Source organism: Abramis brama (genome assembly GCF_963993115.1).
Source record: "Abramis brama genome assembly, chromosome: 20".
NCBI lineage: Eukaryota > Metazoa > Chordata > Actinopteri > Cypriniformes > Leuciscidae > Abramis > Abramis brama.
In genome coordinates, this window is record NC_139982.1 from 11,150,725 (window position 1) to 11,170,088 (window position 19,364).

The window sequence follows — 19,364 nt, forward strand, 5'->3', positions numbered from 1 at the left end:
GCCATTTTATGATTAATTGAAATACATTTCTTACATACAGATCCTTTAAGTATATTATTAAAGATGTACTTTGTAATGTCAAATTAACAGTTGTATAGAAGTGTTATTAAACATTCAGAATAAATAAAAAATGCTTGAAATAAATGTTATCTGAAATGATATATATATATATATATATATATATATATATATATATATATAAACATACACTTTATTTAGCTAGTTGGCAAGGCAACATTTCTTATTTGGTTTAGATTAACTTGAACTAAAATAGCTAAAACTAAAATAAACAATACAACAAAAAAAAAACCTATAGAGCCCCGATAAGGACAAGATTATATATTTTGATGCTTTTACTTTCTCAAGATTTGTGCTCCCGAGAAACTTCTGCTCGCTACTAACAAAAAGTAAAATGAAAAATATAAAAATAAACCAATTCAAAATTTTAAAGACTAAAAGAGTCCTAACATATGCTTCTAAAATAAGTTTTAAAGTACATTTTAAATGGTTTTAATTGTTGTGTAAATGTTGTGGGTTATTTGATATAACATTTAAAGTTAACATTTTAAATGCACTAAATTAATTGCAACTTCATTACAAATGTAATCACAAACATTACAAACTATGGTGTTGTTAGTTTACGTCAGTATACTTTAAACATGCTTCAAATACAACTGAAGTATTTCTATTCAACTCCCTGCATTTCCCTCGCCTACCGTTTCCACTTGAAATGAACATGCAATAAAGTGTCTTACATCACCACATTCAAACTATTTCCATAATAAGTAGCCGTTTTTAAAATAAGCAAAAGTATGGAGCGTAAAGAAGCAAACAAATCACACAACAGATATTAAACAGTTTATTCTTGCATCTAGTAAAAACCTCTTTACATGTGATATGAACAGACGCCATGCTGAGTTCAAGAGGAGAGTGTGTGTCGACCCTGATGGAAGGAGTGTGTTCATCAAGACATTTCCAGAAGAGTATTTGCCTCAAGCATTGCCTCAGATTAGCGGCCTGTGACAAGACCTGCATGCAGCAACTTCCCGTTTACACACGAGTGTTACTGTCCCGACACTGAACACACACACACACACACCAGGGATTTACACGAGTGTGAAACTGTAATACACAGTCACTAAAGGGGGGAAACAGAATTAACTGACTAATACTAGCTGAATCCTTTTAACCATTAACGTTCCTAATTATTGAAATTAAAATTATTGGAATTTTAGGACATGGACATGTTTCTGGGTAAAGGTGACCCTTGTTTGTGTGTTCATATTGATCAATTAAACATGTTTAGCTGCATTACTAAACCCTCCATCATGTCCTTGTGCTTTAGATGATTTACTCGTGCCAAACTCAAATCAAAAGTGTATTACTGGAGCCAAGCGTCTATTCTCTGAACTCAAGAGCTTGAAAAGTGCAAGATGATATTTCACACACGATCCAAAATTCAAAGTGTTTTGGGTCTTACAGACTTTAATATATAATCTGAAAACAAAATTTATTTCATCAACTTGCCCAAATATCCCAACAATTTAAACAAACATTTAACAAGACTGAACATTTTAGCAGTGATGTCATAACCATACGCCACACAGCCAGATCTGAAGAGAACGCATCATCAAAACTGGCCAATTAAAATATCAAATCTTCCAACTTTAGTGACAGAAATCCATAAAACTGCGAGGATAAGGTAAAGATGTCAGGGGCCAAACAAAGCAAATCAGGAAATGAAATAGTGACATCTCGAGTGCTCTACAGGTGTGGATATGACATCACGACGCGCACGTCAGGTGAAGGGCGAGGTTACGTGTCACTATGACATCATGCTAGTGCAGTCAGTGATTATAAACGCACAGTAGCTGAACAAGGAGAGATGGGAGAAGCATTAATACTACACAACATTCTGGCTTTCAGCGACACACGAGTGAATAACGTCTCCAGTAATCGTAAAGACTCGCCGCGAGCTCTAGGCTCAGGGTGGATATGTGGGTTTCACGGCGTGAAGGATATACGTCTCGATGCTGAACGACGGGCGTGTAACTGTTAGTGGTGATGGTGACTGCAGCATAGAGGTTAGTAGCATTATTCTCTAAGTAAAGATGGGAATCAGGAAACGTCTGCTACAAAAGTGCTACTTCCTGCAAAGTGAACCTCGAATATAAAGCCGCATCATATCGCAGAGTCACTTCGCATTGTTTGACCATATCGTGTCGTTTTAGTTTCAATCGTGGCATTTCATACTCGAAAAGTAATTGTTTCCCTCAAAGGCAGCATTTCTGTGTTTTTTTTTATTATTTTATTTTATCTAAAATGTCTTTTAGTGAAATTCTATCAATACTGACACTCGCCTCGAAGTGCAAATCCCGAACGGCTCGAGGAATATCACTCTAAACTATAGACCTCTTACAGGGGATAAATATATCCAGACAAATCCAAGTCCAATTGTACCACGTTTGTAAATATCTAATAAAAAAAAAATCCCTACTTGCTACAGGAACGGTGACGTTGGGGATTGAAGGATGAAATCGCATTAGAAAAATATGGTAATATATAACTTAGCTCCAGGCGGTCTATTCTGAGGACACTAAGATACTTTATAGCAAAACAAGTCAAAAATAAAGCTCATTCAGTGATGAGAATCATCAATGCGTTATTATAGATGATCCGTATAGCTGTAAGCAGCAGGACATCAAATTCAGGTTGAGCATGGAAGGTCAACAACAACAGAAAGTCCCTCAGAAGACAGAATACATTTGAATCCATCTGGAAATATTATTCTCAAATTAACAATTCGGAAAAATTGCATTTGTTCCACTCCTCAGGAAGAAATAAGAGTAGATGTTTGATTAATATCCAGGTTTCAAGCAGTCGAACCCCAGTGCTGGTGACAGATTTACAACACGTACGTGATCTCCTCGTTCTGACCCAAACGCACAGTTCCCACACAGATCAGGTCTTCTGGAGCCCTCGTGTCGGCACTACGCCGCGATCTTGTTGTCCTTCTAGAGAAACGAATGAAGAGAGAAAAACAGTGACTTGTTATTCATAATTCAGTTAAAACTACAAACCAACAGTCATAAAAGTTTTTTTTTCTATATTTAACACCTGATTCTAACAATTAACATTAAATATCACAAATAAACACATAAGACGGTTGTACACTCAATAGAGGCTAGCTAATCTACAACCAACTGTTGGCTAATAGCACTGATATTTCCCATATATTTACGAATCTATGGGTTCAATATGCGTCACATGACTAAACATGCGTCATCGTTTTCAAATGCCTGTTTTCAGTCCACACTACAACACAAAAACAGCGATTTCGAATTTAATGTTTTCTAAAAGCTTGGTTTTTATTAATAAAATCGCTGTCTCAGTGTGAGAGATGCAAACGACACCGCATTAGTGTGAACAAGGCCTCAGTGAATACTCTCTATCACCGATTCTGCTGATTCTGACGTTAAGTTTGGGTTTTAAGGAGAAACGACAGCGCACCGCTGTGAAGGGAAGGAAGTTGCGCTAGAATCGTGGCTAGCTTTTAATAGTTTTACCTCAAATATATTCTTTTTTTATACCATGGTCTGGGTGAATACTCGATTCTGATTGGCTGCAGGGTGTCCATTAAAAAGTGATAGAGGACACCTAGTAAAGGAGTTCTGGTGAAACTGACTGTTTACCGTTCGAAATTAATAAATGAATTAATGCGCTGGCTACATCAGCTGTGAGTAACCATAGCAACAGGCAGTAAACTGAAGGGTTCTACGAGCTGAGCGAATATCTCCGGTTGCTAAATAAACCGTCAGGCGTAACCAGGGAAACCAAGTTATTGTTTGTAAAAACTTTAGATTTCGATTGTAAAACTAATTTAAATATAAACTAATGTTTTAAAAATGTGTTATTTGGCAAGTGACCATGGTATAAGCGGGTTAATGCCCTTCGAGGTGTCCATTGTCAGGTATTAATGGATGCGCACGTCCGCTGTGCGTCGGACGGTTGAGCAGGGGCTGAGGTGTTGTGCCATCTCTCTCTTCTGGATTGCGAACAGCAAAAATGCATCAGACAAATGGTTTAATATGATCGCATACAGAAACGGCTGGCAAGACAGCGTCTGTATAGCAATAATAAACACCGGTAACGTCAGAGCTTCTCGATACAGCGGTCTTTCATGATTCAGCCCCGGGCCGTTTAATACCCAGTTTCTGTGCGCATTCCTACCTGCTTTTTTATGTTAGATATACATTTTAAAAAAAGGGCCAACAATTTGTGCCCTACTAGAGGAAAGTGCCAAATATTGTAGAAGTGCATTTATGTCAACTATTGATCTTTATCACAGGAATGATTTATTACCCGGTACTCAAAATCAGCGAACTCTCTTCCTCCTTGACTGCCTCTGTATGCCCCTCTGAAGCCACTTCCACCAGGGTACGACCCGAACGAGCCCCGACTGAACCCACGGCCCCGGCCCCCCCTGAAGCCCATGCCTCCGCGACCTCTGAACCCTCCACGGCCCCGTCGCAACGGGATGCCAAACGTCTCCGCGTTCATCCTCCGCTCCTCCGCCCAGGTATTCCTCCTGAAATGAAAACAAGCTCAAATACACTTGACGAAGTTTCTACACAAACTGAGGCTTCCTTCCTCTGCCATACAGCCGTTTGTCTTCTGTTGGACTTACCGGGGGAAACCGGACCCTCCAGACCTCTCGGCTGCCTTCCTGTTTAAGATCAGGCACAAGCATTTCACAGTCAGATCATGGTTGTTGCATCATGTACCAAAAGTGAGATTCTCCACATGGAGGCTCATCTGACCTTGTATCGTCGCAGGAGATGTTGTCGAAAAAGGACTTGGTTTTATCGTAGTAGCAGTTTGATCCGAGAGGAACTTCCTCCTCGGCGTGTCCTTCACTGTTCTGAGTGTCGACTCCCGATTCAGCCTTGTCCTCGCCATTCAAAGCTTTTTCAGGCTTCTCATCTGAACAAACATACACCGTTAATATAAAGAGACATAAACCTGCATATTTGTTAGACTACAGCATGAGATTTTATTTTCTTTCTTTTTTCTTTCCTCTCCTTTGTAAAAAGGTGTGCTTAATTGTATTGAATGTGCACTTGTAGTGTAGTGTACTTCAGATCTTACAAGTATGAAAAAGCACTGTACTTGTACTATTATATTAATGAAATAAAAGGCCACTTAAAGATAGAGATGCACCGATTGATCGGCTGGTGACCGAAATTGGCCGATTTTCACGTGATCAGCCATGACTGGCGACTGGCCGGTCAGTCTGACATATGCCGATTTTATGCCGGTCAAATGCACTCGGGCGCCGCATGATTAACATCACGCAACATCAGCATCACCTCGTGAATTACAGCCGTTTCACACCGCAAATGTCAGCGTCGCGTGAGCAGCGCGTTGTTTTTTTCGTTGTGCATGTTAATCAATGAGTGCATTCACACCGGCAGCAGAAGCAGCTCGTGAGCATCAAGCAGGAGCGTCGCGTGAGCAGCGGTGAAGCGCGGGTTTCGGCGCCGAGTCTATTTTTGCTGCTGCTCACGCTCAAAGTGAAAGCACACTTTTGATGGACAAACTAAAAATGATTTTACACAAAAAGTGCTCAAAATGCACAGAATAAGTATGTCTGGTGTGTTTTAACAAGAACTGGAGTATGTCAGAAAAGAAAACGAAGACTCAAATATTTGTAGAAGATTTACCCATTTAAACTAGTTTTCATTATTCAGTTTTGGTTGCAAGTATGGTTATGATTATAAAAATAAATAAAGTAGCCAGAAATTATAGAAATATCTTTATACTGCAAGGCTCTATATATATATATATATATATATATATATATATATATATATATATATATATATATATATATATGTGTGTGTATTTCCCACACCAGGAGTAATTTATATAGTTCTATTTTATAGCGATTATCTGTTAAAAAAATTATCTATGTTCTATGCAAAATGTTCTATTAAAGAAAAGATAGAAAATAAATATTTGTGTGTGCTGTAAAGTGGTTAAAAAAAATGAAATCGGAATCGGCAGGTCAAATGCAATGAAAAATCGGAATCGGCCTAGAAAATTGTAATCGGTGCATCTCTACTTAAAGAGACACTTTCATGTTTCACATGAAAAAAAGTGCACTTTGTATTGTCAAATTAGACTATTTTCTTCAAAATTTATTTAACTGACATTTTTGGAGTGCTTTAGAGTACACTTATTTGGATGCATTGACTAACATACTACAGTACACTTGAACCATATTTAAAACTGTAGACATTTTTTTAATAACAAATAAAGTACTTAAGTTCAGCTAACTGCATTTAACAGATTTAAACTAATACACTTTCCTTAACATTCTTTTAAAAGCACATTTATTTCTATAATAAAGCTGAACTGGCACATTTAGGGGTCAGTTTGTACCTTTCAGCTTGAGTTTGCTCTGGAACTCCTTGTCAATCTCGTCTTTGTTGAACTGAGCATTGGCGCTCTCAAAGTCAAAGTCTTTCTCGAACTTCATAGGTCCTTCTCTGCGCACAGGGAAGCGGCCTCGACCCCGATGACCTCCAGCGCGCCCGCGGCGAGCAGCAGGATGGCCATCAGCTGAAAACACACAAACACTGGGTTATTGCTCTGCAAAACACAATATGTCATGAATACATTCTTAATGTGGGCCATATATGAAGTAGAAAATAAGATTGCAAAAAAAGGATCCATTCTAAGCATGCTATGTGACGTTCAGTGGCTAGAAATATAAGAAAGTCTATTAGCACCTCATAGAGGCCTTGACAGACATTAGTTACATTTAGATGGTGGTGTAGAGAAAAATGCAGAAGTTGTCGAGGTAAATCAATGAAAGTATCACTGCAAGTAAACAAACACAGCTTGTGTGAACACAGCGACACAAGCATCATAAGGACACAAAGCCCTTTCCACACACAGCAGCGCAAACACACTTTCTACCGTGTCTAGGGTGTAGAAACCCCTTAAACCAGCTGTGTGTTAAGCCGTCTGCTTAAACATTTAAAGGTATAATGACGGGTAAAAACAGCGTTTTGAGTGAATCTCATGAAAACACTCAGGCCAGCAAAGCGAGTAAATAATGCATTATTTGCTTAATGTACTTTATGCATTTTTTTCTCCCTTTTGATTTTGGGGCTGCATGAGATTCACCCTTTCACAAGTTCCTATAAATGAAGAAAGCTTGCTAAAAAGCCATAGTACATGGACAGATGTGAAACAGACGGGCGAAGCTCTGATAGGAATCATGCAGTTTCAGCATCTTTCAGCAGATGTGTTATAACCTGCGAGCCGTTTAGTAGCGTCCCCGTTTCCTCCTTTGGACTGACTGGACTCTGGTTGGCTTGGTTTCGGGACATCGGCACCTGGGAGAGTATAGCTCTTCAGGACTATGACACATTAAGCTTTACCAAATCCCTGTAGCAGAACCTGTTTTAACACTAGCGTTGCTCAAACGGTGTCATATATCTCTATTATACAGATTTTTTCTTCAGAAACACTAATAAAAAGCCTGTACTTCCTGGAAAATTATAGGCTATCCAGAATCCATCAAGTTTGTCAAGTAACTAACAGCCTGAGTCAAAGGCTGTGTTAAACTAGACTAGCACTTTGGGGCATCTGAGGCCCAAACGTTATTGCAGTACTACAGGCCGATCACACCAAGAACGATAACAATACAGATAATTATAAGGAGAACTATATTAGCGTCCACACCAGCAGACGATATCGTTTTGTCGTCTGCCGCTTTAAAAGCTCAAGCTCTGTAAAGTTGAGTGGATTCTGATTGGCTGTCAATGTTTATATCATTCATCAACTGGAGATAAATGTTCTGAAAATGAACAATATATGGACTCTTTTATACATTTTATATTTAGAATGATTTTTAGAACTATATCTATCGTTCATTTTATAGTTATCATTCTTGGTGTGAACAGACCTCAAGGGCCTAACGTTCTCAAAGTGAAAACAACAACAGTTTGGCTAGACTGGCATGACGAATTAAATTACCTTTGATGTTAAAACATGTTCTCTAAACTAGGAGTAAAGGGCCATTCACACCCAGAACGATAACTAACTATATTTGCGTCCACACCAGCGAACGATAACGGTCTGTTTATTCTAAGCTTGCGCGCTGCTGTTTCAAAGTGTGTTCAACTTCATTGAACATGTTTTTGCTGTTCTTGTTGCATTTACACGGCTTTAACCAGCAGATGTCCTATGTTTTGAGTGAAGCTAGTGTAATCAATCTAATAAACTAACAGTGAATTTAGCTGACGTAGTCAATATAGTGGAATAAAGACAATCTAGTCTTTTTCACCGCAACTTCAAAGGAAGCAAGACAATGTTGTCGATGGAGCGCTGGATATCGGAGGTAATACTTCTCACCATTTATTCAGAAGGTATGAACGATTGTTTTCCACATCCATTTTCTTGAAAAGGGGCTTAACTTGACAAACAGTGGTAGGTTTTTCTGGACCATGGATTCTAATTGGCTGTCAGGGTTTTATCGGAAAAAGAAATTCCGAAAAGTGATCCAACGATATCGTTTCTCTATATCATTTTAGCTGTGGTGTGAACACAGCTATTCTTTAATATTGAGAATAATTTTTAGAACTATATCTTTATCGTTACCTTTATCGCCCTTGGTGTGAACGGGTCTCAAATACGTTTCACTACTGCTACGTGTCAGATTAAGTCTGGGGTGGGAATCCCCAAGTCGACACTTCCCACTTTCGACTTGATTGTGTTGGTCAATCACACGATACGGTCATGTGTACAGGCCACAAGAGGGCGCCATGACTCATTACATGTTCTGTAGGGCATTTCACAAATCAATGGGGACGAATTCTTTGTTGACCATTTGGAAATGTGGTAACGCTGAACTACAATAGCCAAAATGTTGCCTCACCCCTCATCTGCTCTGCGAGGTCCAAAGGCATCTGGGTATTGGTGGAGGCGGCACGAGTTGAGACCGGGCTCTTGCGGCCCAATGCCGTGAGAGCAGTGGTGACCGCAGGTGCTGATGGGGCAGAAGGCTCCACTGGGGGGCTTTTTCGGAGAGCGTCCAGAGCCGGACTGCTGTGACCTGCATTACAGAAATGGCAAAAGTTAGGAGACATAAGATAAAGTGACAAAACCTGACAGTTCACAGCCAAAAATGTTAAGAACCGCAGCCACCCTGGCCAGGAAATCAGTGCTGGTTAGAAGACAAAATCTGGTGAATTGTGTTAATGGAATAATTTGATTAAAAACAGAGATCATAATCCAGTCACACACACTCTATTAATATTAATAGGAGAAATCTTAAATCAGCATTTCAAGAGACACGTACACACAGCAGAAGGGCTGCACGATACTGGGAAAATATGTGATATGCGATATTGTTGTTGAGTATTGCGATAACGATATTTCTTGCGATATTCCCTAGAGAAATGCTATTTTTATCAAGTTTTTTTATTATCATTTATATATGTAATGATCATACTAAAATAAACAGGTAGGCTAATAGATATTCTTCTGATCTTCAGAAGAATATCTCAGTTTTTTCATAAGGAGTTAACGTTACACATGCAACACTTTGATTAATGGTTGTCTGTGAGACTCTGTTATTGTTACTTGGCATTTCGTTAGCAGTTTTGGTAGATTTGGGCTTACACTTTTTGAAGTCTTCATATAGCTCACTGAGGTTGCGTTCAAGATGACTGTGGAGATTAGTTTCCTCTCGATGTGGCCAAAAATTTTCGGCACGACTTAGTGACACCATCACTTATGTTCACATATCGCGTTTTTGCGCGTGCAAATTCGTTATTTCAAATGCAGGCGTGCTCAAAATGGAAGCACATTTTTCCAGGCCGCTATGCTGCGACGAGATGAGAACATCTTAATTTTTCAGAACTCCGCAAGCTCACGCAGGTCATGGTTGCATAGCAACGACAGAAGCAAGCGCTTGTGGAAAGAAGATAGCGGCGCGGCCGCGCTTTCCATGCATTTTAGACGCAATATGTGAACGGCCCCTTACACAGTACCTGCATTTATGTCACGTTTTCTCTATTGAAGCCAAAATATTGCCATATTTCAGACGTACAGTCCTCTTTAGGCACAGGTTCTTCGCTGTTGTCATTTTCCTCGCTTGTCTCTACTCCCGCCATTAGTTTTTATTTTCCACTCTCTGCCACTAGGTTTCCCTTTGGGCCCGATCTAGCCAATAGCATAATAGCAGCTACTGGGGAGGCAGGTATAAAGATAGTAAGGACCCATTTGATTGGTCGAATTTGGATAAACAACCTATGCATGCATCACACAAATGCTTGGCACATAAAATAAATGCAATTTATCGCACCTCTCTGCGATATGGATATTGCATATACTATTATCGCGATAACGATAATTTTTCGATATATTGTGCAGTCCTACACAGCAGCTAAATAAAGTTATTGCAGAGAGCTTAATCCAGTTTGGTACACACAGAGTTCAGGAGCGACACCAGAAAGTGTTAGGTCATAACCCCACTTATATCAAGTGTGTAGTCTCTGCACAGAATCGAACTGAAGAAATAGTTATTGCAGTTGAGTCACCCACAAATTTTTAAATTTGGCTTTTGACCTACAGGAACTACAAAGGCCATCAAGTCATATAGGTTAGCATCGCCACACAAACATGGTGGAAGCGGCTTCCTAGTGCACCGGTAGCTCAGATGGCGAGGCCATTCAGGCCAGGGAACATCACAGGAAACCCAAGCACTGGAAGCAGAGTCTTAGCATATTACACTTCTAGCAGCAGGGACAATCTAGCCCAGTGGTGGCCAACTCAGGTCCACTCTCCTGCAGAGTTTAACTCCAACCCTGATCAAAAACCCTCATTTTAAAGTAATCCAGAAGACTTTAGTTAGACTCTTCAGGTATGTTTGATTAGGGAGGGAGATAAACTCTGCAGGAGCTCGAGGACCACAGTTGCCCGTCTCTAATCCAGCTCAACGATGCAAGACAGTCTAAGCAGAAGACCTGGGAAAGTATGGTGGAAAGTAGGACCTTCAAGGATGCTGGGCAAGGTGGGCCCTCCTTAAAAGGAAGATAAAAATTACTCCATGATGCTGGATCCCATTTTGAATCTTTTCTGCTGAGGGTGGTCTGTAATCCCTGGAGAACTTACACAGGTGATTGCGAAAGGTCGTACCGTGTAAGATCTTGGTCGAGTGACCTCAACGACACACATCCTGTCGGGCTGCAAGACATCAGGGACCCAGGGAAAGAACGGGTGTTGCCATGATGAAGTGCTATCAGTGCTCACAGGCATCTTGGAACAGGAAAGGACCAAACACCCAGTCAGGGTATAGCAGGCATGCAATTTCTTTAAGGAATAAGACAAACTCATCCTAATTTCACACCAAGGTCAAATGTGTTACACTATTGCCAAGGGAGTGGACATGGACCTAGGTGGAAGGTCTCAGTTCAACCCTGGAACCAGACAGATATATGGAGCCAAGAGGGAAAGAAAATTATCCTGTTGGAGTTGCCAGAACCCTGGGAAAAGGGTTGCCAGGAGGCATCAGAGAGAAAAGCAAGTACAAGGAGCTGGATGACTGGTGTGGTTGTTACCAATAGGGAGTTCCCCATCCAATCAATGTGGAGGCTAGCAGGGCTGGGGGGGTTGAGAAGTGTGTGGCAGCACATAGTTTGGGGAATCACCAGGAAAAAAATCGACTTATGGAACTGGAAAGATGGGAGCTAAGAGCCAGAAGATAATTTGAAAAGTGGCGGGAAAAGGCTTCCTGTTGATAAAAACCCTCTAAGCACAAAAATCATGCAATGACATACTTGACCATACTTGGCACGTCAGTCAGAGCTGAGCGTGTTTTCATCAGCTGAAAACAGTGTCAACAGAAAGCGCTCAGCACTCACTGCAGATCAAGCTGACCATCTGGTGTTTTTGACAAACTATGTAGATGTGTAGTGAGTATGTTATGTAGTGGATTGTTTCTGAAAGCCAGTTTGCTATTTTGTGTTTATGTAGTACATTACGCTGTCTGTTGAGATGCGTTTGCTCATGTTATTGATGCACTTACAGAGTTTTATGAACTATTATAACCTAATATTCCTTGCATGCACATTAAGGAAATTATATTGTATTGTAAGAACAATCGTTTCAAAAGTTAATGCACTTTAAAAAGTGAATGTCACTTCATTTCAATAAAAGATGTGATGCTTGATTTGGTTTATATTTGTTTATTGCTCTCGCTTGCATCCTCGTGTGGGCATAGGAGACAATACAGTTCTTTTTCCCTCTAACATTAAGTATTGCCTTTAGACTTCGAATATAATTAGAAATTTGCCAATATTTCAGAAATTTGAATTTAGCTTTTCAGCCATTTTGACAGCACTAATTTCTTGTTTACATTACATCAACTCCTGTGTTCTGTTCACACATAATTCACTCCCCCATTTAAATGTGATTATTCTGTGTGATATAAAACCAAAGGTTTGCAGCGTGGACGTTGCCCATAAGTTATGGTAGTCAGAAAACGATTTAGACCTCTTAGTTTTTCCTCTACATGCAGGTGCTTTAAAACTGCCTCAGAGAGTGAGAAATGAAACTGTTACATACGAAACTTTCAAAAGACAAAAGAGACAACGGACACAAAAGACCACCAAACGGTTGGGATCTTGCCGAGATCTAAACACAAGGCTTTATTTTACACTGACCTCTTGTTAGTAACATTTTGATTTCATTTGACGGTTAGATAAACCCAAATCATTTGGTTTATAAACCTTAAATAGTTTGTTTTCGGTCCCCAGGGAATGGTTTACCTTCTGCTACGAAAGCACACAGAGTGTCTCTGTTGAAAGCAGAGGCAATAGCATTGCTCTGAGGCAGTGCTGCGGTCATGCCAGTGTCACTAACAAAACATCCCACTGAACTTCCTGTGAGGAAAGGAGAAGCAGGCACACACATCAGAGGTGCCACAGGATCATCAGACATGGACTCAATTATCCTGTCACTTCCGCTCAGCACCTTGTAGAAAATTATTGGATGTCTTGAAGTATTTTGCAGCTGTAGGCTATGTTATAAAAATATGCCTCTCAGTAGGAGTGTAACAATATATTGAAATACAAAAATGCAACATGTATCGTTTATAGTGATAATATGTATTGCGTTTAATTCACCCCAAAATAAAATTGTGTGAGGAAAAAATTCAAGTTTTCAGAGTTTTAGTGTCAGTACTACATTCAACTATTATATAATGTATAATAAAGCAATGGGGGAATATTTGTGGGTTCTGATAATGCCAAATGTCTGATGTTACCAGTAAAAAGTGGCCTACATTATTTTAAATATATCTATCTGTATTTTCAGCTTCAGAATCATGAATATTTTTATTCTGGTGTCTCTATTGTCCTGTGCATTGGGTTTCCAGCACTTAATCAAAGCCTATTCATTTACACACCCACAATGTAATACCAAATTTGGCCATTTTAATCAAGTACATTTTTTGTTGACTTTTATCACAGGTCTTGGAGTCTCGCAATAATATTGTATCGAATAGTGACATGAGGGTATCGTTACACCCCTCCTCAGTTTAGTTTGAGCTGAAACATCTCCAGTAGAGCTGTGAAAGGACACTTACCGACACCAACCGTCCCGAACTGTGGCGAGACCAGTGGGGCAGGGTTGAACTGAGGGTACGCTGGGACCTGTGGACGGCTGAACAGCCCGTAGGAGTTTCCTGACTGGAAAGATGATGGTGGGGCAGAAGATCCCAGAGAGGACTAACAGAAGGAGAAGAATAAAGCATAATGAGGTCAACTGGTCAAGAATTACGAACAATGATACGTTGTTTCATTACGTATAATGAAACAAATCTCAAATATTTAAATTCTTAGTACAGGTTCTCGCTAGTTTCGGCATATGAAAGCGGAGCTGCCTAACTAGACAGAACTTTTCGGTATCGTAAGCTCTTTACAGGTGGAACTAGTTTTGGGGGGTTGGGTTGAATTGTCACACACGTTTAAATTGTGTTCCACGTGTATGTAACTTAATTCTGTTTTCCCCCTCACACAACCTCAAAAATGTACGTTCTCAGCTAGTCTCAGTCATCTTCTAAAAAAAAACCCTCTTCCTGACATGAATGCTTTTAACTGTAGATATTGTATTGTCACGTTTCTCATTTGTTTTGACTTTTGTTATGCTTCGTGGTGTACAAGTGGTGCTCACTACTAGGGGTGTGAACCTACACTGGTCTCACGGTTCGGTTCGATTACGATTATCATGTCATCGATTTAGTTCAATTCGACATCACGAGGCACTGCATCCTCAATTTTCAATTTTACTTCTCATGTATACAATTTCTGTCAATAAATACAAGCAGTCAGATATATGACCTGGACCTTTAATTTTACCTGCTCAAAGAAAACACTTCTTGAATGTATCAAACAAAACTCAAGTCTGGGCACAGAAGACAACAGGAGCTTTTAGAACACACAGTAAATACTAAAAGTGATGGCAGTCATTCATCCACGACACGAGACCGTAGCTCTGCCCGGCGCTAACAGCTCGGGGTGACAATGGCTGACGTGGTTTCTCAAGTTAGTGGTATTACCCCCTGCCTGTTTTATTTATGCGTGACATGATTTACACATAGCGCGTGTCTTCTCCAAGTCGTGCTTACGAGGTTGTTCATAAAAGCCGAAATGTGCCCAGATGTAGGCTTTAAAGTAGTTGGAGCATCTTTAATTACTCGCACTTGCGTCTCGCCGCCCTCTGCCATTGTATGCTACCGCAACAAAGACAAATGATGTCAGAAAAGCGTCAGTACATTATAATCGGTTATGGTCTATTACTGAACCGATACCGAATCGTCCTCGTCTGCATCGCGATGCATCGTAGAATTGATTCATTTCGACACCCCTACTCACTACAGAGCAAACTGACATCCAACTCCTCGTCTCTGGACGTAATGGGTAGAGCTTGACCTAGTCCAGATACAACTACAACATCCCGAGAGTCATGCTCCACACATTGGCTCTTGTTTGTTATGGATTTAGACATTTTTTGGTAAACCTTTTGCAAAAATAACAGGCATCCAATCCAATGTTAAAAGAAAATCTAATTATTTAAACAAATTAACATTCAGTTTAAATAATTTTATGCAATTAATACACCCATGTGTATCCACATGACCTACTGTAACACCCAAATCCAGACAACTGATTTACTAGATATTACAGAAATCTAGGGTTGCCCCTTAACAGTAGACCAAACATTAGTCGACGAGAAGAGGCTTAGTTGACCAAGTGGTGTGGTGAAGTCACGCAGTCCACAGCGGACATGTGGTAATTAGTCTGGCAGGAAATCTAAGGAATTATGAATAGCAACCGTATAAATGCAGCTGAAGAGATTAATCACACATTTGTGTTGTGTTTTATTTTATTTACGGTTTCTCTTATTTATTTACAAGGATTTAATTATATTTGAATACTTATTTTCCTCACACCTGTAGTGATGCTTCTTGTTTAATCTTATGCGGTTTTATGGCATATATTTTTACAAACACTTCGCATCCTCCTGGTTCCTGCACTCACACAACTGCGTCCTGCTTCTTCGGCTGATAGAAGACAGTTAATGACAGTTTAACAGAGTACCAGACAAAATCTGTAAAATTGGTTTAGGACCGGATCTGGTAAAAAAGACTGGATCCACATTCTTGGCTTTCCTGAAGTATTGGAAGGATCTAACAGTAGATTAGAGAAAAGCTCACTAGACTTTGGCCTATATGCGCCAAAAACACATTATTTGTGTGTCAAGCATCTTATAAACCTTAATTTTTTCATTTGCTACTGAGAGCATTCTTGTGTGTACCTGAACAATGGCGGGGTCCTGAGGCAGAGAGCATGTCGGTTTGGGAGGTTCACACACTGTCAGGTCTTTGATGTCACTTCCTCTGAATATGATGTACTCAAATGTCTCATCTCTGGGTGCGATGGGACGGTCCGTGGGTCGGTCCTCCGTGCCAAAGGAGCGCACTGCAACAAGAATTAAGAGAGCCAGACATGAGTTTTTAATGAGCTTTCATCCGAGTAATTCGTAATAAATTAGTCTTCTCTGGGGTTTGACTCTAATCTTCTTAAAATTGGAGAGCTTTTGCTCGGTAAGTAATCCGGTTGTTAAGTTTGACGTCACAGCTTCAAAACAACAAAATGGTGCTAATATACACTCACAGTTTGCTTTAGTACTACCAAAAATCACAATATTAACATTCATCTTCATATCAAAGTTGGCCAGCCAGTGATTCATCTTTTTGGAACTGTTATAATAATGTCTGGGAGTTTTTAAAGTTGAGCTTAAATGTGTGCTATATTAATAGCATCAATTAAAGGACGTTGAGATAGCATTATCATTTCAATCACAGAAAAGACTGGCAATAAATCATTAGAGATCCCTGAATGCAGTAGTTTTATCTATGAATGCCAGGTATAAATGTTGAGCATTTATCATTTACCGTGGCGTCCATGATAGTTTCATCCAAAATATCACAGTGACTATAATTAACACCATAAAACTGTGGTAACTTTGTATTAGCAACCAAGCATGAAAAAAACCTAGACTGATTAACTTAGACCGCTTACACTGTTTGACTGGGGAAAGATGTTACAGTAGCAACGATAACTACAGTAACTGTGGTATTTTGGCATAAACTCTGGTTAACACGGTAACGTTACATTTGTAAGAGAGAGAATGCATGACTTCGATGTAACAGCTGGATAGAGGGAGTGAATCCTACATTAAACACACTAACGTTAACATGCTAAAATCCTAGCGAACAGACAGATTTTGTTTTTTTGAACACGACAAACGCGTTTATTTTGCAGTTACTACGGCAGGTGAATATGATGCAGAAACCCCTGAAACACGCGTATAAAGCCCGAGACTGCCGCACGAGGCTCCAGTGCTCAACACCGCTGTCTGTTTAGGGAGCTCACTACATGTTGAGACGCAGCCTCGATGCTAAATACAACGCGTAACGTTACCCTCGCAATACTAGGCGTAACGCGAACTAAAGAGTCTTTTTGTGTGTGAAGAGTGTTTCTGACCTTTGGCGAGCGCGACGGTTGAGTTCTCGGTGTCGATGGTGTAGAGAATGCCCTCATAACGGATCTCCGCCTTACTGATCAGACTGATCTTACTGCCGATATACGGCGTGCCGCCGCTCATCGTCACACGATCACTTCAACTAAACTGAGAGAGTTTTGGTAAATGTTTATCTGCAATTCACAAGCATAAACAAACTGGTGCTACTGCGTGAGTGTGTTTGCTAATATAATATGGCCGCCTGCATTTTCAGGCCATCAGGCGGAAATGACGTTGAACCGCCTACAATTTCGTCTACGTCAGGGTTTCCCAACTTTAAATGTTGGGAATGTTTTTTTTTTTCTTCAAGGATTTAAAAAAATGTTAGAAATGTATTGGAACCCAAACAGTTAACCTGAATTCATTAAATTAAAATATTAATGAAAGGTTATATTATCATTATACCTTGGGTCGACTGAGTTTATTAGTGAAAAATGTTCTATAGTTATACTGGACGAGTTGTTTCTTTCTTTACTTATTTAATTATTATGATTTATATATCTTTTTTTCATCATTATTTAATTATTTAGTTTGTTCATTATCTTTATTTATTTTTATTTATCTATTTACATTTATCTTTTTTTATTGTTATTTATTTATTTATTTATTTATTTATTTACCAAGCTACCAGTTTTGGTCTATAATAGTTCTGTCCTAGTTTTTAAATGTGTTACTTAGATCCAGTGGTGCGTGCTCACACACACACAAACACTCCATAGACTTAATGGTTTTTATACTGTACAAACTGTATATTCTATCTCCTTACACTAACCCTACCCCTAACCCTACCCATCACAGAAAACTTTCTGCATTTTTACATTTCCAAAAAAAATCATTCTGTATGATTTATAAGCTTGCCCATGGGGACCTCTATTTAGGTCCCCACTGTGGCATGAGTCCCCATGAGTCTGTGTGCATTCAGGTTAAAGTCCCCACCGGGATAGAAAAACAGGTACACACATCACACACACACACACACACACACACACACACACACACACACACACACACAAAAAAAAATATATATATATATAGATATGATATGATATGATATGATATGATATGATATGATATGATATGACATGATATGATATAATATGATTCAAGGAATGACATAAAATTTAGCCAATCGCCCCCAACGCTATACTGAGCTTGAAAATAAACCCAACCAGTCTCGCTGGTAAAGTTGTCATGGATCATGATGATTGTGTAACCTCTGAACAGAGAAGAGTTGAAGCACTTTACAAAGAGTTACAAACGCCTATGCTTCAGAAGAAAGCCAGCATTAGGAATGATCAAAGATAAGCTGCAAGCTGTCAATTCAGTGAATGAGTTCTGCACTCACTGGCTAAAACTCAATGAAGCAATAGCATGTATGGAATTCAAACTTTTATTTTGCAGTGGTGAGCCACCATCACATACTAACACCATCGATTAACTGAGGTTGACGATTTTCTCAATTCAGAACATTATATCAATGACAATATAAGCAAAACAATTGCTCTTTTATGCAAGTACTAAGATCATTCTTAAAGGTGCATTGTGTAATATTTAGGATGATCTGTTGACAGAAATGCAATATCATATACATAACTATGTTTTCAGTGGTGTATAAAGATCTTACTGAACATTATGCTTTTATTACCTTAGAATGAGCCATTTCTATCTACATACATTGAAATGCTGCGACATGTTTTTACAGTGGCCCTAAACGGACAAGCGCGTTTCGTCACTATGTTGTTCTTCATGCAAAGAAGCTAGCTAAAGTCAGCGAATAAAACACTGACACAATGATGAACAAGTAACAATAATATTCACAACAACATAAGGTTTTACTGAATAATCAAGTAAATATAATTTCTTAATTTATCTTTGTAAAGAAACCTCATTGCTTAACTGGCTACTCTCTGCTGTCTCAGACGACGACATCTATTCCTGTCGGCCACCGTAACTTCTGTTGGTTTGCAATTCACAACCTCACCACTAGATGCCGCAAAAATTACACAGTGCACCTTTAAGAGAGGCATGGAAGCTATGAAAAAATAGACAACAGCCTATTTTTAAATAAAATAATTAACAAATGAATAGGCAAGGCAAGTCTTGGAAAGTGAGACAGTGAATTTACACACATATTTAGACATGAGTGTGTGATACCAGGTCCTTGGATGCTGGCTGGTGTCTTACCGAAAGCCATCAGAGGC

At 39.4% G+C, this 19,364-nt stretch overlaps 1 protein-coding gene across 4 annotated transcripts; it reads right to left on the reverse strand.

Annotated features, from left to right (window-relative positions):
* Positions 1-846: 846 nt before the first annotated feature.
* lsm14aa (LSM14A mRNA processing body assembly factor a) lies at positions 847-17,387 on the reverse strand. Of its 4 annotated transcripts, XM_084095448.1 has the most exons (11): positions 17,127-17,380; positions 15,895-16,058; positions 13,664-13,805; positions 12,846-12,959; positions 8,951-9,127; positions 7,326-7,406; positions 6,445-6,624; positions 4,821-4,983; positions 4,688-4,726; positions 4,363-4,588; positions 847-3,014 (listed from the first exon to the last, which is right to left on the reverse strand). In XM_084095448.1, the coding sequence occupies exons 1-11, from the start codon at positions 17,245-17,247 to the stop codon at positions 2,991-2,993; spliced, it is 1,431 nt and encodes a 476-aa protein (XP_083951574.1). In that variant the 5' UTR covers positions 17,248-17,380; the 3' UTR covers positions 847-2,990. The 4 variants fall into 4 exon arrangements, with proteins under 4 accessions (XP_083951574.1, XP_083951576.1, XP_083951575.1 ...); XM_084095450.1 differs by lacking the exon at positions 12,846-12,959 and having other exon boundaries at positions 17,127-17,387; XM_084095449.1 differs by lacking the exon at positions 7,326-7,406.
* Positions 17,388-19,364: the final 1,977 nt, after the last annotated feature.